Source organism: Dama dama, chromosome 27, assembly GCF_033118175.1.
Source record: "Dama dama isolate Ldn47 chromosome 27, ASM3311817v1, whole genome shotgun sequence".
Classification (NCBI taxonomy): Eukaryota; Metazoa; Chordata; class Mammalia; order Artiodactyla; family Cervidae; genus Dama; species Dama dama.
In genome coordinates, this window is record NC_083707.1 from 47,083,332 (window position 1) to 47,111,316 (window position 27,985).

A 27,985-nucleotide genomic window follows, 5' to 3' on the forward strand; every position below is an offset into this window, starting at 1 on the left:
AAACTCCTTAGGGCTCAGGCTTTTATTTTTCTGGTACACTATGTGGGGCTGGATCCATTTGCGTTACTATATAAATATTAAATAATACTTTGTAACGATACATTTAAGTCAGATTTTGTGTATGGGCTTCAGGGGCTGAGTTGCACATTAAAGATGTTTCCCCCCAACCTTCTTTAGCCTTGCCTGTTGCTGCATTAACCATTAAGAATGCTGCATTATGCATTGTCTTGAGAGAAGGTCTATTAGCGTTTCAAGAGCATTGATCACCATTAGGTCGATTGTTGAGCCGTTATTCTTGTGTTTCCATCTAGAGAGCAGCAATTTACCTGGGATCCAGCTGGATACAGTGACCACTGCTGACTTTTTGGATGTGCTCGCCCATACCAAGCCTTCAGCAAAAAGTCTGACTCAGAGATACGCAGCCTGGCAAAGTGAGTTCGAGTCTGTGTGAGGTCACATTTACCCTGACTTGGCTGCAAAGAAAACCACAAAGGCCTCCTCATTGATTAGTGTTAAGTTTACAGGAAGAACAGAAAATTGGAATAGAAAACAGAAAATTACCTTGAATATTGGATTAATTTGGACAACTGTACTGCTTTGGAAATAGATATTTTCATGGTTAATGTCAGCAAAATACTGAAGATTCTAATTACAGGTATGTATGCTCTGAGGTCATGCAGTGGAGACTTCTCACAGTGAGACCCCATACAATTTCAATGAGTAATTTCTTGTAGTGTTCTTCCTTTGTGAACTGGCATTTTTATTTTGAAAAAGGTGTGGTTAGGAAAGTTGTGTTGGGATGCACAGGGTGGTTCTGAGTTGGGGAGCCAATCAGAAGCAAAGCTTGACAGACCATCTGACCAGTGGACAGTTCAAGGGCAGATAAGGGTAACAGCATGGAAGGAAGCGGTTTGCTTCCTTCTTCTGACAATATTCTGAATCTCATCAGCTCTCCCTGATTCTGACTCCAGCCATTCTATCAGCAGAGCCAACTCAGACTAGCCCCACTCAGGAATGTCACTGGCCCATCTCTGAGTGAAAGTCACTCAGTCGTGTCTGACTCTTTGCGACCCCATGGACTATTCAGTCCATGGGATTCTCCAGGTCAGAATACTGGAGTGGGTAGCCGTCCCTTTCTCCAGGAGATCTTCACAATCCAGGGATCGAACCCAGGTCTCCCACATTGCAGGCAGATTCTTTACCAGCTGAGCCACCAGGGAAGCCCATCTCTGGAGATGAGCTGATATTAGTGGGGACAAGCAACCACTCTCCCCACCCACCAGTTGCAGTGTTTTGAGTTCTGGCCCCCGTTAACATCTTCACATCTCACACCCTGTGTGTTCAGCCCTTCTCTTTCCATTGCCACGGCTCCTCGTTGGATCCAAAGCTTAGGATGGGATACCTGAGCTCCTGGAATAGTCGTCCTTGCTCTTAGGGTCCTCCTTAGTCTCCTTATGGGGTTGGAAACAGCTGGAAACATCTCATTTAGAAACCCACAATCTGAGGCATCCACGTGCAGATCCTGGTACATTCTGAAGACTTTCACTAAGTAATGCTGTTGCTTCCCCCACCTAGAACTTTCCCATGGTAGTCACCTTCTGTTGTCTCCCTTGCCTTATTTTCTTCATCCCTGTTAGCCAGACTCAACCAGAAAACACTTCCAGGAAAATAGGACATTTTGGCTAAATAGTCCAAAGGATTTCACCCTTTAAAAAAAAAACAACACGTTGGGGTATTGATCATTTTGAATAGAATATTCTCAAATGCCTCTTAAAACATCATTTCATGGAAAATGTAATCAAATTGAAAATATACCCTTATAAAACAAGTTTAAAAGAAACTAGAAGATATTTCATCCTAGCTGAAGCACAAGTGAAACTTCTTCATGGTCACTCGGTATGGCCCTGAGCAGCGCTGCCGACAGCCAGGATATGGAGGTCTCCAGGTTCAACGGCCCCACTGCTGTCCTGCTCAATTTCCAAGAGCTGCCTTCTGTGCTTTTGGGGTTCTTTTCTTTGTCCGGCTGTCAGCTGACATTTCTTACAGCTTTTAGGGCATTTGCTTGTGGCCTTTGCCATCCTTTCTGATTTCATAAAATCTCAAGTGGATGGAACCTCTACTTGGAAAGCAGATGTACTGTACGTGTACTTAAGATATACCGTACTTAAGATGTATGGTACTTAACATGTACTGTACGTGTACTTACAGGCAAAGGAGCGGAGGAGGGCTCCTGTGGGCAGCATGCTTTGTGACAACAGGGTTGAGCCACTTAGCTTACTGTCCCAGGGTTTCTGACTCTGTTCAGGTTTTGACCATCCTTCCCGCAAATAAATGTAACCTTCCATTTCCAAAACCCACCCTCACATCCTTCCTCCTTTTCTTTTGAGACTCTAAATTCATCTTTGTAACACTTCCACCTACATTCAATCACATTCTCCTTTCCCCATTCCTTGGAAAGTTTGTCTACAAATGATCGTGCATGACTGTTCTTAGATCATGCATGACTGTTCTTAGGCCTTTATTTTAGTGGCTTCTTCATCAGTTTTATACATTATCTAATGACTTCCTGCTTTGGATGAAATGAAATGTAGCTTTTTCATTCCTTTGCCCCATCCATACCACACACATATGTCTTTCCCTATTGTCCTCAAATAGTTTTATTACAGTTTTAGGTTAACTCAATAATCATATTTTTATGACTTTGTTCATTGTACATTGTTCACCCCAGAGGCAAGAATCAATCAGGTTACATTTCCTTTCTTGATGGGTTTTGTCTGTCTCCTTTTTTTCATTTGCTTAATTTTCTAAGTATTTATTCTTAGTTTTCTTGGCAAATTCTGAGATTTGTTAGATGCCCATCAGTGTTGAGGGCTTCCCTGATAGCTCAGTTGGTAAAGAATCACCCTGCAATGCAGGAGAGCCCGGTTTGATTCTTTGGTTGGGAAGATCCACTGGAGAAGGGATAGGCTACCCACTCCAGCATTCTTGGGCTTCCCTTATGGCTCAGCTGGTGAAGAATATACCTGCAAAGAGGGGGAGCCCTGGGTTCCATCCCTGGGTTGGGAAGGTCCCTGGGATAAGGGAAGTGCTACCCACTCCAGTATTCTAGCCTGGAGAATTCCATGGACTGTAGCAGAGTCGGACATGACTGAGCGACTTTCACTTTCATCAGTGTTCTCTTCTAAATGGCCAAATACATCATATAAACCTTCAAGTCCATTCCCATGCATTCTGGTCCTGGAGGGAAGGGGAAGGGGACCAGAACACCAGTGCAGCGTAAGCAGAGATTTACCTAATCCTGTTTTCAGCCCTGCATCTCACCCTCGCCCACCCTCAGCCCCACAGTCTCCAAGGCCTTGATGTTCACAGGTCCACTCTCCCAGAGTAAACCTCCTCTCCTGCCTCGCTGAGGATGCTCATCTGGCTGCTCAGGGTGGGGAGGGTTTCTGGGCTTCCAGCCACTTTCCCAGCTTTGAACCAATTCCTTGCTTCTCAGACTTGCCCCACACCTCACTGCCTCTCTGCTCAGTGTCTCCAAGCCTTGAGTCTTTGAGGTCGTCTTACAGGATGAATTCTGTTTTTTTTCTTTGCATTGATTTTAGCAAACGCTCCAACCTCTTCACAGATCCTAGATTACTGTACTCTCTCATCCACCGATGTCTCCTCTACCACTCTTGTGGGTTTATTCCAACTTTATTCCTCTCGAGTGGGGCTTTGAGATATCGACTAATACATGATTAATCTGTTTAGAGTCTCTGGTTATTTTTTTAAAAGTAGACTAAAAGTATATCTAAGTTTATAGGGTTATAGGAGACCAACCTGTTAGTTGTTGATGGAAATTTTAACTTAATTCCACATGTGATACTTTCTTCTAAAGCAGAGGTCAAAACTGAAATGCCTATAGAACTTTGAGCATAGTAACACATGGGTAAGGTAAGGGAAGTAGAGGTGGGGATGTGGCCAACTGCAGAGGCCAGAACTGTCTGGAGGACACAGCAGTGACCCGGGTCCAACTGAACACGGAAATACAGACCTTCTGACCTTTCCAAGAAAACCAGCCATGGATTTGCATTTGCCATCGCCTGATAGTTCAGACACTGGCAGTTCAGGTTCTTCACCCGATTCACCCACAGCACTCGTTCTGGCCATCAGAGGCCTTCCCTGATGGACTAGTTATCTAAAGGAACAGCAACCTCATGCTTACTGGCTCTGTTCTTCATCACTTGTCAGTAGCTCCCCTGCATTACACAGCTGTGTGTACGGTTGATTGTTTACCCCACCTGAATGTTAGACCACAGCTGTGGTACTTTCTGCCACTGCTGCTGAATGGATGAAATGACACAGACCACAGACTGAGCACTGTATGTGCTTCAGAGGCTGGACGCTGTTACTGTTCCGAAGCCTTCCGCTCACTGCACATCAGCTCTTCTCTGGGGCACTTACACCACCACCTTGAACTTGCCAGAGCTCTGTGGATCTTTAGGTACACTGTTCACATGCTTTTATTTCCCAACTAAAAGATCTGTATCTAGGAGTCAGAGCTACAGTCTGCTCAGTCTTCCTTGGTGCTTTACTCCCAGTGGGCATTTAAGAAATACTTTGATTTCCTCAGGCACAGGAGCCATTGAAACAAGCAGGCACTGAGATGTGTATGACATTAAATACTAGAAAAAGATACTGAAATCTGTTTCATTTTAATAGATGCCGTTTGAATTACGATAAATGATTTCTGGTACTTGGGCATCTCGCCTCTCAAAGACAGCAGCATACTTTGGGTAGCAGGTGGCCGGTGTAACACAAAGTTAGCAAAGGCCTTGTGCATTTATTCTGGGCAAGAATTTTGTGATTTATGTCAAAGAAAACTCTCTAAAACAAACTTGGCTCCATGCAGATAACTGCTAACAGGACAAAGGGACTCTGCCACCCAAGGCAAATGTTTTAATGAAACACATTAGTGCAGTTTTAAAAATTCTTTATTATAGGTACCCAAGGACTTGAGTTTCATCCTACATGAACCACCAGTGATCCAACACCAACTGAACATCATCAACACAGGTGTGATCTGACTTTCCTGTACAATTCACTCCTGTAATTTTTCAATGTGGGATTAGGGTTAGGGGACGACAACTGTCACTCCAGGGGAGTCTGTGACATCCACAGCCATAGGTGTTTGATGGAGCCATTGCTGAAGGAGGTGGGCAAGTCCCCTTTTTTCGGGGCATCATGATCTGCTCTGGGAGGGGTGGAATGGTGGGTACGCAGAGTCATTGCAGAACGAGCTGATTCTGGATGGTGAGTGTGAAGTGGGCACAACTGTTGTCTCCTCCAGGAGACATCACAGTTCGCCCATCACACCAAGCACGCACCTGGCTCACGGCAGATGTGCAATAACCACCTCCCGACAGTGGATGTTCTCTAATGCCCCTTCTAGTCCTAAGGGGTCACTTGGTCCCTTTCTGGGGCTAGGACAGGATTACAGTAAAGCTGATACAAACACTATCCTTGGGGTCAGTACCAAAAGACAGTCCTTGAAGTGTAATGGCTGGAAAATAAAGTCCTTTACATACCTTGGTTATTAAATCTCCTCCATGAGGCCCAACACAGACCAACAGGCTGAGCTGGGAATGTTTCTAGTAATTTCAACCTAAACCAAGATTTCTATTTATCCTCACAGACTTCACACTGTGGACAGGTCAGTTAGAAAGCCCTCTATAACGTCTGTTAAATAAAACGGTAAACTAGGGTTTGAATGGCCTCCAGGGCCACGTGAGAGTGGAGGAAAGTGGAGCAGCCATTTCTCTTGGCGGGGCTGGGTGCACACGGCATCTTACCCTCTCGGGCCACTCACCTATCAGTCATGTCTACTGTGTGGCTTTAGCTCTAACCTGTCCCCAGACTGTCAGAGCCATTACTTAAGTGTCTAATGGGCCTCTTCTATGGACAGCAAGTCTAAAATGAAACTTATTTTCTTCTCCCTACCCACCAGCGACACGTTGTAGCATTAAATTCTTGTAATATTTACAGCTAAGTTTGATTGGTCCGGTGACTGACTGCCTGAGTGCCTGTTCCGTGCTGTAGCAGACACAGTCCTGTCTGGTGGGGAGAGGAGACGCGTGAAGGTCCAAGTGTAATCAAGCGCTCGGCATGAAGGAGGGGACACTTCCTCCATTCTGCAGGCAGGACCATGTCACAGGACAGGGACACAGGATCTTCACACTGCCTTGGGCATCCTCCTTGGCCCTCCAGGCCAGATCCTTCTCTTATACACTTATTTCCTAGCAGGCACTTCACACACAGCAGCGAGCAAACACTTGAGAACGCCTGGGCCAAGAAATCGCTGTCCCAGGTGCTGGGGAACAGGCCACAGGTGAACATACCAGCAGCCTCTGCTTGCACGCGGGGCTCCCTCTTTGCAGCTCTGGTCTGAAGGAGTTCAAACATCGTAGAATGTCTCTTTTTTAAATTCTCAGGAAGACCTTCCCCACTGAACTGACTATAGAGATGAACTCTGCCAAACTTTCCCAGATGGTTAAATGCAGACACTCCTATATCTGCATGTCATCATCGCAAACGTGGACACTTATCATCTGCCTGATTCTATTCAAAGCCCTTAATATGTGTGCTGTGCGTTTAACTCTCACAACACGCCTGCGTGGCAGGCACCATATGGTTACTCTACCGAGAGGGGAGAGGAGGCAGGAGAGGCTGGGGAGTGGCTAGGGTCACGGAAGGGGCGGGCTGGAAGTGCTGGCCGGGCTCTGTGCCCCTGCCACAGCCCTCCTCCCCATCCAGGTGGTGTCCCGGCACTCCTGTCTTTTGCACTCTGGCACGTGCAAGGACTAAGTCCGGGCATCTGCACAGTAAGAACAGCGTTCAGCAGACAGCCAGGAGGAGGGGGAGTGGCCATTCAGCTTCGCCCCCTCCCACCTAAGACCAAGCTGATCTCTAAACAAGCATCAAAACCCGAAGCTCATCAACGCCGCTGTGTGCTTCAGTAGGGGGAGCACCAAGATGATGGACAATTACATGCTGATAATCCAGGGCCCAAGAGCCCAGCAAAGGCCCAGGATCATCAGCGTATGCAAATGTACAAGGGAAGTCATTACCTACTCAGTCCCCTTCATTTTGGTGGGTTTAACATGAGAAGAATCATCCATGTTACAAGGCGAGATTTCATTTTACAGTTGTGGTAACCAAGTACATAAAAGCTTGAATCTGTCCCAATAGCTTCTGAAGGATTTTTCCCACAGTGTCAGAGGCAAAAATAATGAAATCTTGCAAACGTACAGTTAATGGGGCCCGGGTGGACACTAACCTCAAAAATGCATGGTCTGTAAGACATTAAAGGCTTGATTTTAGTTTCTGCACTGTTCCTGTTAATAACAATGTCTAATTAAAACATCTGTGAAATACTGATAGTTTTAATTTTACATAAAATTTCCAAAACAACTGTTACACAGTATAATAGGTATCTGCAATGAATAGGTTATTAATGGAAATATTATTTTAAATTAAAATCAGGTTCTAAATTTAAATTAGTCATCTCTGGTTAATGAAGAGAAAAAGAAGTCACCCAGGCTGGGAATAATACAGTAGCTAATCTAGTTTTCAACATCGGTGAAAGCATATCCACTCCATCACTTGGGCTAGAGGACAATTTATTTTGCTGCTTCTGGCCTGTACTCTCCACTCGGCCCTTCTGACAGATTTCACAGCTGAACTCAGTGTTAAAACTACAGCCTAATGCACCCTTTAGTACAGTACTTTATAACTTAAAAAGATACCATTCAACTTTAGTCAGCCTGAACCCCACCAATTTACCAGTGAGGAGAGGGCAGAGACCGCGAGGCTCCCTGCGGCAGACTCTCCTCCAGCCCCGCTAACCTGATGAATATTTTAAAAGAACACTCAATCTCAGCTTTCCCTTTCTTTGGATCTCATCTTCTTTTACAAAATAAAAGGGATTAGCCAGGCTGAGTGGCTGGCTGCAATTCAATACCTTTCTTTCTAATTACTGCACAATAAAAGAGGGTTAACCGGTGAGCAGCGCTGAGTGGTCTGTCTAGGCCGGCGCTGAGTGTGTTGAGGGATTCATTCCAGTCGATGAAAAGCTGCATTTCAAGTTGCTTCAGATGGTTCACAGCAGATGCTGCAGAATGTGGTCCACGGCATGCGGGAAGCTCTCACAGGTTAAGTAAGGAGCTGGGTTAATTTTGTCTTCGTCTGCTGCTCGATATTTCCCTGAAATGAAAGTAAAGCCCGTGAACAAAGGCTACTGTCAGGACGCCAGAGTAATCAGGACGCCAGAGTAATCACGGCCCGTGAGCAACCGGGCCTCCACAGGCCGCCCTGACAGTGCCGAGAGAATCGGGGGCTCCAGAGCCCCCAAAACACCTTCCATCCAGGCTGCAGGATGCCACGAGGCAATCCAGAGCCGGATGTGTTCAGCATTTCCCAGGCCCTCTGGTCTCTCAGCAACGGACGCCGGATCCCAGGTACTGGGTCACCTGACAGTTAAGGGTGCCCTCAAATCTCCTCACCTGGTGAAATTCATTTTCCTCCCCCACCAGCCCTAAAGATACGGACAGTGATTAAATCAGTGCTTTTACATGAGACCCAGACCCCACAGGACAGAGGCCTCGTCAGCTCACGGGTGACTGGGACTGCATGTGCTGCTGCCCAGCAGGAAGCCTGTAAACGGGCAAATGAGCGCGCCGGGGCAGGGAGAGACGGATGGTCACGGTGCTCACGTGCAGGCTGGCCGGACGGACAGGCTGCCTGGCAGGGCACTAAGGAATTCAAGACCCACAAATGAACAGCCCAGCACAGCAGAGGAAGTGCTCACACAGGGTCACAGAGCTGATCTGACACATGTACGCCAGGCCGTGCATGACCCCCATTTAGACACCCTTAATGTGTCCCAGTGCTCTTCAGAAGGAGCCCCAAATGTCTTGTTGCCTACCAGGCCCTCAGTCACCCAACTCAGCACCCCTCACACGGTAGGCATTCTGTAGCACTTGTTAAAAGAAAGAAAGAAGGAAGGAAAGAAGGGATGGAGGTGCCGGTGGGGGGGGGGGGGGGGCGCGGAACACTGCTTCCATCAAGGCCCTGGGGATGAGGCCGTCTGCCCTGCGGCCTCTGCACTTGCCCTTTCTGCATGCTCTCTCATCCCCCTTTCTGTGAGCCTCTATTTTTCTGCAATTTCCAGTATTCTCTGCCTAAATCTAGGCTTCCAAACAATAGGCTCACCATTTTCTACAATACAGTCCCTTTTGTTTTCTACAACTACCTAAGAGGTTTTGTGCAGCAAACACGAAGCCTGAAAACCCCCAGCCCACAACGTGGCACTGTGGTGGTGACATTGCCCCTGTCCTGCCTTGCTGACTTGTGAATTCCTACAGGAAAGGAGCCAGCATCAAACGCACAAAGGTAAACTTCCCTAGCATCCTCAAGGCACCTGTCCACAGCATGGTCCACACAGCAAACTCTCCTGCTCATTTCTACTTAAGCTTAAATCCCATTGAGTTATCCTTTGCAAGGTTTCTGCTTGGTCTCACAGGTAAGTTAATGACTACTTTTTACTATACCACCCACTTCTTGGATCTAGTTGTCTAAGGACCGATGTGTGAAAGTCAGGGTTCTTAGCCATGGAGAGAAGGGCTTGCAGCATGCTTCTGCTTGGTCTGGCCCTGGGGCTTCTACAAAGTACAAACTGACACAGCGGCTTACGTATGTGTGCAAGTTTTAGCAACCTGCACTGTGTCTGGCATGTGGCAGGTGCTCAACAGTGCTGGCCGAGTGAGTGGAGCAGGCCACCGTCACTCACGCCTGACTCAGCACGGCAGTCTGTACTCTCCTGGATGAATAAATGTAAACGGAGGCAGAACGCTGGAAGCCATGTTGACAACATTGGACAAAGGGTGATCCTATCTCTCCTAGGTCACTGTTTTACATGCTAAACAGAATTAGATTCTGGTCAGGGCTAGTCAAAAGTCTTTATTAACAAATCATGGAGCAAATGTATACTGAGCATTTAACTTGTGTTACTGAGAAACAAATTACTCAAGACCACTGAATAAGTGAAAATTTCCATGGTAATTTTCAACACTGGGAAGCCGAGCACTTGTCCACTGCATTCAGTTCAAATCCATCAGTGGAACCAGCAGCTCTGTACGCTTGCAGAACAGTGGCCTTACTTGGGATTTTTTTTTTTCCCCTGACCAAAGATGGACAGTACAAATGGGCCTGTTTTCATGAGCTGAACTTAGCTACATAACTAAGTTAGACATTTTAGATGTGACTGTGTGGAGCTGCTGGCTTCTCTAAGCCCTCTGTGATGGGCTGACCACAGCCAACGGCCAGTCAGAAAAGAAGGCAGAACCATGGCGACCAGCTCGGGGGAGCTGGGCCCACAAGACACTGGTAGAACAGCAGTTTTAATACTTGGTGTAAATCCTTAATTATGTGAGCTAAGAAAGGAAATGTTCACGGGAACGCAAGAGTAGAAATAGTTATCTGTAGATTTCCTCAATGACCGGATCATAAAATGGTGAATGTCAGGAATCTGAAAATTCACACACAAGGAAAGATGATGAGTGCGCCTGTTTTTCTTGATTCCCTGATATGTCCCATCATCCTCTTCACTTCCATCAAAGCACAGTGATGTTCCAGGGAAAGCAGTGATCATTTTGAATGAGAAATGTGCAAAAACACTGTTAGTTCTAAAGTGACTAGAGTCACCATCTGCAAGGTTCCACTGGTTCACCCCTACACCTCCTGCATGAGAAGACTGTTTCCCTCTTCGTTCACACTGTGTGTGTTCAGCTGCACAGTTGTGTCTGACTCTTTTGCAACCCCATGGACGGCAGCCCACCAGGCTTCTCTGTCCATGGGATTCTCCAGGCAAGAAAACTGAAGTGTGTTGCCATTACCTACTCCAAGGGATCTTCCTGAACCAAGGATCAAACCTGAGTCTCTTGCATCTCCTGCACTGGCAAGCAGATTCTTTACCACTAGTGCCGCCTGGGAAGCCAGCCCCACACACAGGGCCTGGGAAGTACCTCTTATTCAATTATAGAAGCATCTCATGTTTGTTTGTTTGTTTTTAAATTCAAAATAGCTTTCATGCAACCACATTTTCTTGAACAAACATCACAGTCATGAGTAAATATACGTTTTTCTAAAAATTTCCTGGTGGCAGGTCTTCTATGACTGTATAAATCCTCCCTTTTCTGGACAACCTGTATGAAGCCAGGCATATGAACTCAAAGAGCCATTTATGGAATCTTCTGCTGTTACTGTTCAGTCACTACTCTGACTCTCCCCATGGACTGCAGCCCACCAGGCTCCTCTGTCCATGGGATTTTCTAGACGAGAATACTGGAGTGGGTTGCCATTTCCTTCTCCAGGGATTTCCCAACCCAGGGACTGAACCCGCATCTCCTGCATATGCAGGCAGATTCTTTTTTTTTTCCCGCAGGCAGATTCTTAACTGCTGGGCCACCAGGGAAGCCCAGAGAAACCCTTATCTGCTATTTAATTGATCAGAGTCTGATGACAATTCTTGGAACGGACCCCTGGCTGTGTCATCCTCAAACATGTGCTATTAGTTCTAAGCTCAGTAGGTACCCTCTGGCAGCAGGTGTGGGGGAGACCTGTTCACTTTATCTGGAAAGGCTGATCACGTTCTCAGCACAAAAGTACACGCCCACCCACAGCTGTCAGTGTCAGCTGTCAGGAAAGCTGTCAGCTTTCCTTACCTTGAGAGGATTTTATTCATCACACTCCACACTGGAAAATGGCACAGAGCTACAAGGGAGCAGTCCAGGCCCATCATCTATAAATAGCCTCAAGAGATGAAGGGTTCTGACAGAATCTCAGAGTCAGTGTAGAGCTGAGACCTAGACCCAAGACACCTAACTGGTTTGCTGTCATCATGATACTGCATCAGCTGAGGCTTCCCCATTAAGTTCTTTCCCTTTCCTTAAATATACTTGAGGGACCACACCCAGTTTACTTAATTTTGATATAGGAAATTGTTACTGAAACAGTACATGAAAAGACAAGAAAAAAGTTTTTTTATGTGTTTTTAAAACAACATTAACACAAAGTTATCACTTAGCTAGTCAGTCCCCAAAGAGGTCAACATCATCATTTTATACCTAGTGCAAAAAGAAAGGATATTTTTACAGAGCCCCACAATCAATGGGTTTTTGGTCAACTGGTGATTTGTATATCCATAAAATCATATAAAGGCTAACTGTCTTGTGTATGACTATCTCTGAGAAAGTGTGAAAACACCTCTGAACTCAGATCTGATCTTCCTAGCTCACATCATCTTTCTTCCCTGCAATCCTACGCCCACTTTATTTTTGCTTTGTGGCAGAAAAAGAATTAAAGTACCCAGTGGGCTTTGCCATTTTTTCAAAGACTATTCTTTAAGAATGGTGTATTCTACCATTCTGTTTCAGAGAAAGCTTGTACAGAAGATACGTACCCGTCTTGACTAAGATGCCCCGCATGCCGGCATTCTGAGCCCCACCAACATCATCTCTGCAGTCCTAGAAAAGCGTGACGAAGCGTTTAGTCCAGTGTCTTCAATGAGCTCGCCAACCAACCAACCTACCAGCTATTTATTAGGCTGGGATGGCCAACTGCAATCCCATGTTTTTTCTTAAAACGAGAGCGAGGGAGGTATAAAAAAGGATAAACCCATGTGTAATAGTCTGAGGGAGCACACCAACTGGAAAGGAAAGCATCACGGAGGCAGAGGTAGAAAACAGAGTAGTAACCCTGGTAACCAAACATGAAAAGGGCACTGACAAGCCTTCATGTTTTGCCACATGTCCATCTTATTTCTTTTTTTAAAATATTTTTTATTTTTATTTACTCGTTTGCACCAGGTCTTAGTTGCAGCATGTGGGATTTAGTTCACCGACAAGGGATCAAACCTGGGTCTCCTGCACTGGGAGCAGAGTCTCAACCACTGGACCACCAGGGAAGTTCCCATCTATCTCCTTTTAAAGCAGATCATGGAAAAAAGATATTTTATCATTTGGCAACTCTTAAGGCAAATGATCCAACTGCAGGGCAGTGAGTGAACTAGGTTCAGAAGACAGCTCTCATGCTGCCCACGCAAGACATTATCCTTACTTTTCATCCAACTGTCAGTAATAGGAGGAAGCAAGTCAGATCGTATACTTCAACAGATTCTGAGACTGTCTTCACACTTAGGAATAACAGACCAGTTTAAAAGGGAAGCTCTTGTTTTTCAATTCTTACTCAAGATAGGGGTGAATATGCTCAGCTAATTGTGATAAACGCAAGGCAATAAAAATTCAAGAACTGGGAGAAACATCAATAAAATCAATCCTCGTCTCATGTCTAGAAGCAGAACTTATTCAGATCATGCTCAAAGAAAAACTTTTCCCTTAAAATCATTCATGTAATTTAACAACCACCCTTGGAAATGAGTCTCAGAATTTCTGTCAAAATCTTCACTCAAGGTCTAACTTAAAACCTTTTCTGTTGCATCTAAACCTGCCTTGTTGAAGCAGGCAAGATGGGGGAGAGGGAAAGGAAGAAGGAGGTGGGAAAATGTAGACATGAAAAGGGAGGGAAAGCTACCCCTCTCTCAGACAACAACCCTCCGTGCAGCTGAATTCTGCTATCGCATGCCCTTCCTACCTTCCATGTTGTGCCAATAGCAGGGTCTCCAGGGACAAAGAATTCTGAAATCTCCAGGCTAAGGTAACCACTTTCTTGAATACACATTTGCCTAGAAAAGTCAGCTAAACGCCTGCCAGAGGGACAAGTTGTTACTGAAAAGATGGTTTTTCAAAGCAGGACTGAGTCCAGTGATATCTGGTGGGTGTTGGTGCAGGAACCTAGCAGTAGAAGGGGGCAGTCAGGAGGACTGTGGTCCCTGAGCAGCAGCACAGTTCAACACAGCGGGGACCTACAGTTGCTTCTGGAGCCTGGGGCCTCGGGCCCTACTTCCAGCCATGCCACTCAGCAGCCCTGGGACTTCCGTCATGAGGCCTACCTCTCTGGGCTAAGGTTTCTCAGCTTGTAAAGTGAGGAGGTTTGGACCAGACAATCTCGATGGGCCCTTCCAGCCTAAGGCATTATTATTTAAAATTGAAACATAATCCTCGCCACCTACTGACCACAAGGTAGTGTGCTTTCCAGTGCTTTTCCCTCACAGCACACACAGAAAATAATGTTTTCCCAGTAAGTTCAGTCGCTCAGTCATCTCCGACTCTTTGTGACCCCATGGATTGCAGCACGCCAGGTTTCCCTGTCCATCACCAACTCCCGGAGATTACTCAAACTCATGTCCATCGGGTCAGGGATGCCATCCAACCGTCTCATCCTCTGTCGTCCCCTTCTCCCCCTGCCTTTAATCTTTCCCAGCATCAGGGTCTTTTCAAATGAGTCAGTTCTTCCCATCAGGTGGCCAAAGTATTGGAGCTTCAGTATCAGTCCTTCCAATGAACACCCAGGACTGATTTCCTTTAGGATGGACTGGATGGATATGCTTGCAGTCCAAAGGACTCTCAAGAGTCTTCTCCAACACCACAGTTCAAACCATCAATGTTCAGTACTCAACTTTCTATACAGTCCAACTTTCACATCCATTCATGACTACTAGAAAAACCATAGCTTTGACTAGATGGATCTTTGTTGGCAAAGTAATGTCTCTACTTTTTAATATGCTATCTAGGTTTGTCACAGCTTTTCTTCCAAGGAGCAAGCGTCTTTTAATTTCATGGCTGCAATTACCATCTGCAGTGATTTTGGAGCCCCTCAAAATAAGGTCTCTCACTGTTTCCATTGTTTCCCCATCTATTTGCCACGGAGTGATGGGACCGGATGCCATTATCTTAGTTTTCTGAATATTGAGCTTTAAGACAACTTTTTCACTCTTCTCTTTCACTTTCATCAAGAGGCTCTTTAGTTCTTCTTCACTTTCTGCCATAAGGGTGATGTCATCTGCATATCTGAGGTTATTAATATTTCTCCCGGCAATCTTGATTCCAGCTTGTGCTTCCTCCAGCCCAATGTTTCTCATGATGTACTCTGCATATAAGTTAAATAAGCAGGGTGACAATATACAGCCTTGACGTACTCCTTTCCCAATTTGGAACCAGTCCGTTGTTCCATGTCCGGTTCTAACTTTTGCTTCTTGACCTGCATACAGATTTCTCAGGAGGCAGATCAGGTGGTCTGGTATTCCCATCTCTTGAAGAATTTTCCACAGTTTATTGTGATCCACACAGTCAAAGGCTTTGGCATAGTCAGTAAAGCAGAAATAGATGTTTTTCTGGAACTCTCTTGCTTTTTTGATGATCCAATGGATGTTGACAATTTGATCACTGGTTCCTCTGCCTTTTCTAAATCCAGTTTGAACATCTGGAAGTTCCCGGTTCACGTACAGTTGAAGCCTGGCTTAGAGAATTTTGAGCATTACTTTGCTAGTGTGTGAGATGAGTGCAGTTGTGCAGCAGTTTGAACATTCTTTGGTATTGCCTTTCTTACCAGGGTAAACTGACAATGTGCTCATAGCCAAAGGTCACTGGCTAGGACATCTGGTCACCAGGGCCAGCCCTGCCACTCAAAGGCCTGGGCAATCACTATCTTTAGCTATCTGTGGCAAATTGGGAAGTTCTTCCATAAAGCATATACTAGGAAAAAAAAATCAATAGTGAGAGAACTCTTTAGGTACAGGTGGTCTCTGCATTAACGAACAGTCAAAAAAAAAATTTAAGTTTTCTTCAAAAATACATATAAAGCATTTAAATGTCTTGTATCTGATGGTCTTTTGAATTGTATACATCTCATCACACTATGCAGATTGTCAGAAATAATCAACATTTCAGTTCTTTAGAATACCAGTAAACTACTGGAAAGCCTGCTTTATGGGCGGCCTCTTATTACCATCTGACAATCACCAGTAACGGGTCTGCTTGTGTTTCGAAGCAGTGCTCTGAAGCTGGCTCCTTCCAGCAGGACAGGTGAGCCCAGGGCACTTCCTGGGCTTTTCTACTTACATCTCCAATCATCACGGTCTCCTCGGGTTCACAGCCAGTGCCCCGCAACGCCTCCAGAAAGAACGTTTTCTCTGGTTTCCCCACGACCGTGGCTTTGGTATCTGTGGCATACTCTAAAGCAGTTACAAATGGTCCAGGCCCCAGGGCTAAGCCATCTTTCCTCTTGTAATACCTGGCTTTGTGGATTGCTATCAGAGGCGCTCCATCCAGGAGTAACCTAGAGAGACAGAGACAATGGTAATTGGCTAAAAGCAAGGCTTTTTTATGAGTGGAAAAGAATGTCAGACTTACAACAAAGTGGTTTTATTCACTCACAGAAACAAATAGTTTCATATTAACTTTTAATGACTTGCTGTCTTCTAATGAATTTGCTAGGACTGCTGGGAATTACACTCAGATACACTAAAGAAAGGTGATAGATTATTAAATTTGGGATTGCTTCAACCTTTTACCTTTAGTGGTTTCAGACACTTTACCCAAATCATCAGGGAAAGAGAATTAAGAGAAGTAAAGCTAAATAAGACACTCGAGGGAAGAAGCTTAACTTAATGAGACAAGTTGTTTCAACCTCCCTAATGGTAAGCAGGAGGCTCCTGAGCCTGTTATAATATGACTCAACTGCTGTGCCGTGACACGTTTAGCTAACTCCTAAAATACCTGGCTCCCTCTTTTCTCTACTCCAAAATGTAAGATTCTAATTCAGAAATTTCATAGAGCATTTTACAAATATTTTCTGCTTGTATCATCCCCTCTTCATTTTACCCTTTGACTGCTTCTGCTGTTACTCTGAAAATCAGGCCATTTTCACTGAAGGACAAAGCAGTAAGGCTTAAGGGGAAATGTCAAGTCCCTTCCTTTTTCCTGATGTAGGACACTCTCACACCAACTGAAAGGGCATGAAGAGTTTTCTCGTTAGAGAACCAAACTGCATACAGTTAAAGATCCTCATTAGTGATAGTGACTCAGGCAAAACATAACAAAAGAAATCCCCCAAGCCCCACAATCCCATCCACAAATAATCTGCCTTCCATCCCAACACTGCAGCCTACACACAGTCACACAGCAAAGAGTCACACACCCATTATCATCGAGTCATATACGGGACATGACAGTCTTCCTAAGCTGCTTTTAACCAATGGAATAAATGATCTCACTAGCTTAATTTACTTTAAGTCATCTACTTAGTTAAAATATTTAGTATGTCCATTGAGGCAGAATTCATCACATCTTACCCTTCACAATTATGAGTAATTAAGCGCTCAACTATGAAACTGCTAAATTATTCTTGTCAGTGGGCATGGAAATGCCTTCCTGTGGGAGATGCAGGATTCAGACATTTATGATTAAATATTTTATTAAGTAAAAACCAATACTGGCCTATTACAGGGTCTTATTGTTAGTTACTATGAATTGCTCACAGCACAGGACGGATCCTTCAAATTTATTCTCTAATATTAATACAAATTTATTTCTTAAGCAGATCTTAAAATCCAATGGTTAGGAAACCTGATAAGGCCACTATGCTGGCCCTAAAGAACCACAGCTGATCGAAACGAGAGAATAATGAGAGATTTATCTATCTCCCCTCTTGTCACCCTGCCCCCAATCCCTTTTATTTGCTACTCTACCACGGAACTGGAATTCTTTATGCAACAGACCTCAAAATTGCTTTTCACTTACACAGCTAAACTAAAAACTCACTTGATTTAGCTTTGTTAATATTTTATTATGTATTAACTGGGTATAAGACTTATCAGCTTGATGGATGTGTGTACTTAATTCCCAGGCAGTGCTTTAGAGCCTTCCCTGGAAGGGCTGAAGCTGTGGGTTCCTCTGCATTTCTCTAAATGGGAACTGGTTCCACATGGGCCTGGAGAAGACAGGCATCTCTCAGGGAAGTGGTTCCTGCTTCTGTCATTCTTCTCTGTATAGCAGGAGATTTACTGAATCTTAGCAAGAGCCAAGGCATGTTCAGGGTAGACTGAAAGGTAAATTATTTTCTAGGACACAGATTAAAAGTTTTTTTTTTTTTTTTTTAAATAGTTAACACTTCCAAAAATAAGAGAAAATAGACACCATACTACTTAGAGGTGTTTGTACATTTCCTAGGCAGGGCAATTGATTTCTTTGTTATCAGAAGTAACACGTCAGCAAGAAATCTGAGGATTTTCTATCTCTATTTGACTATAAGTCCATTGAGGTACAAGAAGCAAGAAAAAAAGGCATCAAGAAGGCCTCATGCAGAAAACCTTGGCTATAAATTCCATGTAGGCCAAGGGAAAAAACTATAAAAAAGACCTAGCCAGGGAGCACATTATTGAAAGGGATGGTAAAGAACACCAAGTCCAGCACACTCCATTTTACAAGATCATCCGGCAATGCCAGCTGAGACCAAGGAGAGCAGGAACCCAGAACTCCAGAAAACCACTTCTCTAGGGGAAAAAAAAAAAAACAAGAGCAACTTTTTACCATTTCTGCTCAAGATGGAGCATGTGGGAATGAATTACATGGCAGCTTAAGCAACTGCCAGAAGCTTCCCATTTGCCCAACGTCAAACTAGTGAGTCCTTTTCTTCCCACTCCCCCAAACGACTCTCCCCCAATCTTTCTCAACTTAGTAAATCCACCCCATTGCTCAAGCCAGAAACCCAGCAGTGATCCTTGATTTTTTACTTTCCCTCACCCTTCCATATCCCTTTATTAGCATATCCAATAACTTCCAAGTCCAAAAGAAAAATAAAAACGTCTCCAGTCTTACTTTCTCAGCTGAACCTCTGCAATAGTCAACCCGTCTTCCTGCTTTCTGCTGTTGCCCTATTATACCAACCCATCGTACAGGCAATAGAAAGAGTTTTAAAAGTACAGGCGAGATCATGTATGTCTCTGCTCAGCTTAAAGAAAATAACCTCTTACTGCAAAGAGTATAAAATCCAAAGTCCTCTCTGCAGCCGGTGAGGCCTGGCTTCATCTGGCCACCGTTTATATCTCCAATCTCAAGACACCTTCCCTATTGTTGACTACATACCAAAAAGGTCAAACTCTTTCCTGCTTCAGCCCCCCCGCACGGTGTTCCCTCCTCCTGAAACACTGCCCCATGCTTTGCACACGACTTTCTTCTGCTCACCTGTCAGATCTCAGCTTGAAGTCAGCACACAGAAGCCGCCATTGCCAATCTTCCTACAAAGTGGACTTCCTCCTCACAGTTCAGCTCCATCTCATCTTTTTTCCTTTCTATCAACTTTCCATAGTTGATAATTCTTACTCAGCTGAGTTTGGTTTGTCTTCCTCGCTAGCATATAATCTCCACTATGCCCATCAGTTTTGCTCATCACTGTGTTTCTTACTTCAAAAAAAAAAAAAAAAATCAAAATAAAAATCAAGCCGTGGGGCACTTCTCCAGGGGCTCAGTGGTAAGGAATCCACCTGTCAATGCAGGAGACATGAGTTCAATCCCTGGGTTGGGAGGATCCCACATGCCGCGGAGCAACTAAGCTCATAGGCCACAACTACTGAGTCTGGGCTCTAGAGTCCAGCAACTGCAACTACTGAGCACACACACCACGGCTACTGAAGCCCACGCACTCTCAAGCCTGTGCTCTGCAACAAGAGAAGCCACCACGATAAAAAGCCCGCACATCACAACTAGAAAGTAGCCCCCACTGGCCCCCACTAGAGAAAAGCCCACACAAAGCAATGAATACCTAGCACAGCCAAAAAATAAAACAAATAAATAAAATTATTAAAAAAAAAAAAAAAAGCCCAAATAAACTCTGGGACCTTTCACTAGACACTTACTGAATAAATTCATTAATGGATGAAGCACTGTATGCCTCAGTATCCTTATCCTGATCTATAACATGGAGAATAATGCTTACCTTTTTGGGGAATAAAGATTATATATGTAAACTTTTTCATAATATTTGACAGTAATGATAATTATTTTATTCATAAATATGGGGAGGGTAGTGTCTGTGCTACTTAAAATAGGTAACAGCAAATCACTTCACATTTTTGGGTCTTGGTTTCTTTCTTTTTTTTTTTGGGGGGTCTTGGTTTCTTATCAAATGAAGGAACTGAATCAGATTAGGTCTTTCAACCTCAACACCTTTGACATTTTTTACTGAAAAATGCTTTATTGTGAGAGGAGGCTGTACTATACCCTGTTGGATGTTTGGCAGCATCTATGGCCTCTACCCACTAGATGTCAGATGTACTCTTTCCCCCCAGTTGTGACAACCAAGAGTGTCTCCAGACATTGGCAAATGTCCTCCTGGGAGCAAAAATGTCCAGAGTTGAGAACAACAACTAGAGGATGCCAAAGTCTTGACCTTCATGGACTTCCCTGGTAGTCCAGTGGTTAAAAATCTGCCTGTCGACGCAGGGGACACGGGTTTGATCCCTGGTCTGGGAAGACTCCACCTGCGGTGAGGCAGCTAAGCCTGTGCCCCGCAACTACAGAGCCCGTGCCCTGGGCCCATGCTCTGCAACGAGAGAAGCCACGGTAATGAGAAGCCTGTGCACCACGGCGAGAGAGCCCCCACTTGCCACAACCAGAGGAAGCCAGCAGGCGGCCACGAAGACCCTGCACACACCCCTCAAAAAACCAGAACCACCACCAAAAAACTGGACGCTCAATACAGTTAAAACGAACACCAATCAATCTGACAAACACAAACTACCAAAAGTTCAAATCAAAACAACAGCAAATCATTAAATATATCAAGAGAGAATCCCATCAACACTTAATTGAAACCCCGAGAATATCTCCAATGTCATACTAACACAGCAATTTTCTCACTTATAGTAGGCTACCAACTATCACCACTTCTGTTTGGTATTGTAGTTGGGGTCCCAGAGAGTATAATAAAGAAAAAGAAATGAAAATACAAAGACTGGTAGGGGAGAAGTAAAATTATCATTATTTGTGGTTGACACAATTATCTATGTAGACAATTCAATTCAAAAGATTTTACAAATAAATTATTAGAATTAGCAAGTGAATGTAAGGTCAATGAGTAAACACAAGGTTAACATACAAAATCTCAATTATATTTCTAAATATTAGCAATGAACAATTAAAAACAAAATTTAACAAACTACTACTTAAAATCACATCAAGCAGGAAACAGAAGGATTAACTTAACAAAACAACTAACCTATACTCTAGAAATTGCAAAACACTGATGAAAAATGTAAAAATAAAACCAAAATAAATGGAGATCTATTCCATTTTCATACACTGGCAGCACATTATTATTCAGTAAGTTCTACCCAAATCTGTAGATTTAATGAAGGACCAATCAAACTCCTAGTGAGCCTATTTTTTCAGTAGAAACAGAGAAGTTGATTCCAAAATTTACATGGAAAGGATGTAGAATCTTAAAAAGGACTGAGTTAAAGAATGTATGCTACCAGACATTAAAATTTATTGTAAAGCTATAGTATTCAAGACAGTGTGAAACTGCACAAATATGAAACAGAGCCACACTTATATAGTCACTTGATTTATGTCAAAGCACTAAAGCATCACTGCAATTCTGTGAGGCTCTTTAAAGAATGGATCTAACACAGTAAATGTTGCAGAAATAACGGGATATCTGTAAGGAAAAAAGTGAAATTTACTTCACACAATTCATAAAAGTCCATTCAAAACAGGCCCTAGACCTAACTGCTAAAGGTAGAACAATAAAGCTTGCAGAAGAAAACATACGGAGAATATTTTCATGACCCTGAGGTGGGCGAAAGTTTCTTAAACACAACAGAAGAAAATACAAACAAATTAAGACTCCCTCAAAATTAAAAACGTCCTGTTCTCATAATGTTAAAAGAATGCAAACCACCGACAGTAACCTATCTCTAGGACATATATCCAACCAAAGACTTGTATACATAGCACACACAGGGCTCCAACAAACCTCTAAGGAAACTATAACCCTCAGAAAGGAGAAAAGACTTGAATGGGGAGATCACAAAACAAGTTATCCAATGGCCAGTAAGTATGTGAAAAGGCTTCAACAACACTACTCAGTAGGGAAATACACATTGAAACCCAGTAAGAGACTACTAAACACACCAGAAAAAACAGCCACAGTGACACAGACTGAGGAGAGACTGGTGGAACTCTGGTTCATAGCTGGTGGGAACGTATGACTCCATAAAATCACTGTGGAAAATAACTTAGCCATGTGGACTAAAGCTAAGCAGGCACTTGTCTATTATCCAGTAATTTCACTTCCAGACACAGACCCAGAAGAAATAAATGGGTATGTCCCCAAAAAACATGTAGACAAATGTTCATAGCAGCTTTCTTAAGAGCCAAAAATGGAAAAATCCAAATGTCCATTACTGATTGAATAAATTGTGGAACTGCCATACAATAGACTACAATACAACAAAAATAAAGAACAAACAAAGCAAAAACAAAGTACTGCTACATGCAACAGCCTGGATAAATCTCAAAAGCAGACCAAAAAAAAAAAAAAAAATGCTACAACTGTATGATTTCAATCATATGAAGATTGAAAACTTGCAATACTGACAGAAGTCAGAGTAATGGTTTCCCTGAGGAAGGTATGGTACTGACTAGAACAGAGAACCTTTTAGGGTGCTGGAAATGTTTTGTATCTTGATCAGAGTGGGGGTTACGCTGCTGTATCTATGTGTCAATTTTTACTGAGTTGTACACTGACAATCTGTATACTTTACTGTATATCAGTTCAGTCAGGTCAGTTCAGTAGCTCAGGCGTGTCCGACTCTTTGAGACCCCATGTACTGCAGCACACCAGGCCTCCCTGTCCATCACCAACTCCCAGAGTCCACCCAAACCCATGTCCATTGAGTCAGTGACGCCATCCAACCATCTCAGCCTCTGTCGTCCCCTTCTCCTCCTGCCCTTAAATCTTTCCCAGCATCAGGGTTTTTCAAATGAGTCAGCTCTTCACATCAAGGTGGCCAAACTCTTGGAGTTTCAGCTTCAACATCAGTCCTTCCAATGAACACCCAGGACTGATCTCCTTTAGGATGGACTGCTTGGATCTCCTTGCAGTCCAACGGACTCTCAAGAGTCTTCTCCAACACCACAGTTCAAAAGCATCAATTCTTCGGGGCTCAGCTTTCTTTATAGTCCAACTCTCGCATCCATACATGACCACTGGAAAAACCATAGCCTTGACTAGACAGACCTTTGCTGGCAAAGTAATGTCTCTGCTTTTTAATATGCTGTCTAGGTTGGTCATAACTTTCCTTCCAATGAGTAATATTACACATCAAATTTTAAAAGATCAGTAACATTGTATTTATGTAGTGTACTCACCTAAACCTTTTACTTAGAGTGGCAAGAGTTGCCTTGATCATAAAAGAATCTCCCCAGTTAATTAAAAAATGAGTAGTGACGACATTAAACTCAATTCTGTATTCCGTGATCTTCAAATTGGCATATAAAGTTTTCTTCAGCATGTACTAATGGAATGCTTTAAATAACTCAAGTTCTTAAGTCTTCAACAATTTCTCATCTCCAGAGTGTTTTATTTTTATAGTCTGGACTTTAATTAAAAAGACTGCAGAGCAGTCAGCTCTTTCAAAATGGAAAAAGCCCATAGAAATATTTCTAATTTAAGCCCTGCTGCCACACTATTCTAGAATTCCTTAAGCCAGGGCTCTTAAGACAAGATTCAGGAGTTGCTGTACAAAGGCAGAAACTGATTTCTGTTGTTTTCTCCCCTCCCCTTCTCTTTTTCCCTTTCTAAGGAACTGAATATGTTAAATATAAAACTTTTTATTTTTCTTAATGAGAAGGGGATAGGAAAGCAATCCAACATTCAACAGAAACCATTTATGGGGATAAGAATCTCTTCCCAAAACACAGGAGAAACTGATTTCTGCATACCTCTAAGACTTCTGAAGGATTCTCATACCTTGTAACAATTATAGGAAAGAAGTCATTAACAAAGTGTTCAAAACATAAAACTTTTTCTTTTTTTAAAGCAGCCTTCACCTCTGCATTTAAATGTGAAAGCTGTGATGTCACTTATCTTTAGTTGTAACAACATTTTAATAAGCTCCTCAAGAAGCTGGAGAACAGCTGCTCTTAATTTAGAAAAATATTTTTTTCTGTGAACTTTTCTTAGGTTAAGCAATTCCATGTAGTTTTTTCCCAAAATTCCTGGGGTCCCACAACTATACTTCTGAGAAAACATGTTACAGAAACATAACCATTGCTTAACAAACATGTTCAGAAGTTTCTTAAAAAAATCAACTCATAAAACCTGGAAATAAGCAACAATCAGAAATATATGACACTTTTTAAAGTGGAATATGCTCTGGGAATCAAGTATGTTTTAGAAGAATATTTAAGCATATAGAAAAACTTAAAAGGCAAGTTACCACATAGCATACATAACGTTCTCAGTTTTGGCTATATATATGTGCCTGGAAACAAACTAGTCATATGTTAAAATATTAACTGTAGATCTTTTAGGTGGAGAATCATGGGTAATTTTGTTTATTCACTCTTTTTTGAGCATTTCAAAATTTCCACAATGATGTATTACTTACTTTTTAGGCTTGTTAACGCTAAGTTCATTTAGATTAAGTGATCTGCTTGCCCAGGTAGTGTTTCTCCTAATAGATAACATCAAATTTAATTAAAATTGGTCCATTACTAAAATGCTGAAGTTTTTTTTCCCTCATAGGTCAGAAGATAAAAAAAGACCTTCCTACAGGGTGGTATAAGACAACTGAGAAAATGAATGAACTGGACCTACAGGTATTCATATTGATGAATCATACATTATTTCTAGAGAAGAAAGCAAACTGATGAACATATCAAGTATAAAACATGCAAGATAATACTTTATGTATGTGTTTATGTTGTCCAGAAATACTTATGTATGTGTTACAAGTATAAAGAAATGCAATGACAAACACAAAATTCACAATCCTGATTACTTTTGGGCTTTGGCTAACAAAATTGAGGAGGGATACATATGAGATAGCAAACATGTCAATAACTTGTATTTCTTAAATTGGTTGATAGACATACGGGTATTTATTATATTATACTTTTTACCTTTTAGTACTAGGCAAAAGGAAAAAAGACAGCAATGGCTTTTAGGATTTGAATGTCTCATAGAATCCAAACCCAAATCACCTTTATTCTTACTGGTGGTTCCTATCCTTCCCTAAAATTAATCCTTTAAAATTCAGTGCTCTCAATTTTATTCAGACATTTTAGACATATTTGTGTAACATGGAAGGCTGATGTATTTGCCTGCAGGTAATATGCCTCTAAAGCTAGTATTCAATGCAACAGGATTTAAAATCCAATGTTTATTTGCATTATAAGCCTGAATAGTAATTTAACTAATTGGTGGTTCATTTGAGATGTCTATATTTGCCACTCAGAATCCAAACAGCTGTAGTCATGGGTTGGAAGGCACAGTCTCTGTGGAGACATCAATATGCAAAGACGGGCAAGACCTAAAATCCTTCTGTTAACTTTCCACCCAGCTGTTAAGTGCATTTGTGAAATTAGAGTTGACTTATAAGTGCACTATAATGCTTAAAATGTAGTGTTTAAAAAAATCAATATGGTTAGGGAAGTGTACTAATTAAGACAGCATCCGAGCAATTACAAAGTCAGTATTATGTCAACATACATTTTTATTACCCTGAGTCTAGTATTTATCTAAGACAGAGACCTCCCAACTTCCTATTAAATATGTCCTTCCCAAATTACCAGCTAAAATCAATCAATACCTTCTCCTTGAATTCTGTGGTTCAAGAAATGAATAAAAATGTAGTAGGGGGTAAACTCAGAAGTAAGAAATAATAGCAAATTCTCTATTTCAAATGAAAACTGGTTTTGGTATAGTTACAAACCTTATTTAAGGAGCAGGTGAGATAATCCCCTGTACCTCTATCCCCAAAGAAGCTAGAACAGAAAACTGAAGTAGGTGAAGGAAGGAAATTTTAGTACTCAAGTTACCTGGCATAGCAATGGATCTCTGGGAAATAATGTCTACTGAGCAATTATAAAAAGTGAATTTGTTTTTATTTAAACGAAGGCTTGACTATCACAGTAACTGAAAGTGCATTCAGTAGTAGTATTTCTGGCCACACAGATTGTACATGAGGATAGCCATCTTCAAGATCAAATAATGTGCCTAGATGTGTGAACCTTGTAACAAGTTTTAACATTCTGATTCTAGGACATATATTTATATCAAGAAGTGAATTCTACATCAAGTATAAGTTAGAATGATTATTGAATACCTTTGCACTGGTAAGAAAATGATGTTAAATTCCAAAAATTTACTAAGCTGTTAAAGATATCTTTTTTAAGTTAAAGTACCTCTATGCAATGTGTAGGACTACTTAACTTGTCATAAATTTAACGGCAAATCACACTGCTTAATATCCAACAAGAAGTAAAAGGCAAGATGAAAAATGAAAAGTTTATAAAAATGAAAAATCTATAAAAATGAAAAATCCAAGAGGAAAAATAAAATCAGTCTCACTCTAGGGCAGATCTGCAAATAAATTTTTATTCAATTTATTTCAGGAAGTAGGAGAACCAGTGTGCAGCTTGCCTTTTGGAAACAGCAGTGAGAAGTTCCTACAGGTAAAACACACAGTGAAGATTTATAACAGTTTACCTGTAGGCTACAGTTCTCCAATTTCTACTAACAGCCACTGGAACACCCCCACTTAGATGCCCACAGTTCAAAGGACCTCACCCCAAACATATCACCTCCTGAGCCCACACAGGGCACGTTCTCCATCACACGCACTTAAGACATCTCGACGTCCTCCCCAACTCACTGTTCTATTTCACCCCTGACCCAACTGTCCATCAAGTCATGTTGACACTACCAGAACCTAATTTTCTTCTTCCCTACTGCCAAAAACCCCAGATCAGACTACCACTATCACTCATCAAATACTTTCTTTGAAAAGTATGGTCAAACCTGACAACTTTTTTTGATAGCCTGGATTCTTGCTGGAGGGAGAATCACATTTACTATTTTGGGTGAATCAGCCTGGATATTATTTTCCTTCAGAGATCACAGTTAGTGAAGAATCACAGGAGTGACAATAAAAAATAAAACTCTTAGCTTAAGAGCTGCAATCTATGATTTTCTGCCCCAGAATATTGATCCTATAAACCAGAAAAACCACAGTGATCACTGTGTTTTAACATATTGATTATTAAAAAAAAAACTAAGACAGTAATAAATATTGTTTAACACTGATCTTGAAGTGGTCTTTAAGATATTTGTTCTCATGTACAATCTAGATGGCCAGAAAGTAAAACATATGTAACCTTACATGACAAAGACTTGAGAAGAAGGGGGGCTTCCCTGGTGGCTCAGTGGTAAAGAATTTGTCTTCCAATGCAGGAGACACAGGTTCGATCCATGACGGGGAAGATCTCACGTGCCTCGGAGCACCTAAGCCCGTGCAGCAGAGCCCAGGAGCCCCAACGACTGAAGTCCGTGTGCCACAGGGCCTGTGCTCCACGAGAGAAGCCACCACAATGAAGCCCTCTCACCAGAACCAGAGGGGAGCCCCTGCTCACCACAACTAGAGAAAGCTGACACAGCAATGAAGACCCAGCACAGCCCAAAATAGAGAAATATATGAATAAAATCATTTAAAGAAAAAATGAAGAAGAGAAGAAGTGAGTATATGATCACATGAAAAATAAATAGCTAGAGACTCACCGGAAAGCTTGATTCAGAATTTGATAATGAAAATGTTCTGGTGCCAATCCTATGACCACAGCATTAGGATCACTTGTCTGTATTCCTGAAAATAAAAAGAAAAAATTACTGAAAAATGAAATTAACAGTAATGTCACAATTTATAATAAAGCGGCTTTAGTCAACCAAATCCACATTTTTGTTGTAGCAATAATCTGAAGCTTAAGAGATT

General features: G+C 42.4%; 2 protein-coding genes across 7 annotated transcripts in view; one reads left to right on the forward strand and one right to left on the reverse strand.

Moving 5' to 3' along the window:
- KATNAL2 (katanin catalytic subunit A1 like 2) overlaps positions 1-881 on the forward strand; it is a 99,691-nt gene extending 98,810 nt beyond the window's left edge. Inside the window, exon 16 of the mRNA XM_061130665.1 lies at positions 312-881. Within this exon, the coding sequence (XP_060986648.1) occupies positions 312-451 (140 nt within the window). The 3' untranslated portion in view covers positions 452-881. The remainder of the gene's footprint in view (positions 1-311) is intronic.
- Positions 882-4,955: 4,074 nt separating this feature from the next.
- The window catches only part of HDHD2 (haloacid dehalogenase like hydrolase domain containing 2), a 44,259-nt gene continuing 21,229 nt past the window's right edge, over positions 4,956-27,985 (reverse strand). For all 6 annotated transcript variants that reach the window (XM_061130938.1, XM_061130939.1, XM_061130940.1 and 3 more), the window contains 4 exons: positions 27,775-27,859; positions 16,053-16,269; positions 12,497-12,560; positions 4,956-8,241 (listed from right to left, as the gene is read on the reverse strand). In XM_061130938.1, coding sequence (XP_060986921.1) covers positions 8,138-8,241; positions 12,497-12,560; positions 16,053-16,269; positions 27,775-27,859 — 470 coding nt within the window. In that variant the 3' untranslated portion in view covers positions 4,956-8,137. The remainder of the gene's footprint in view (positions 8,242-12,496; positions 12,561-16,052; positions 16,270-27,774; positions 27,860-27,985) is intronic.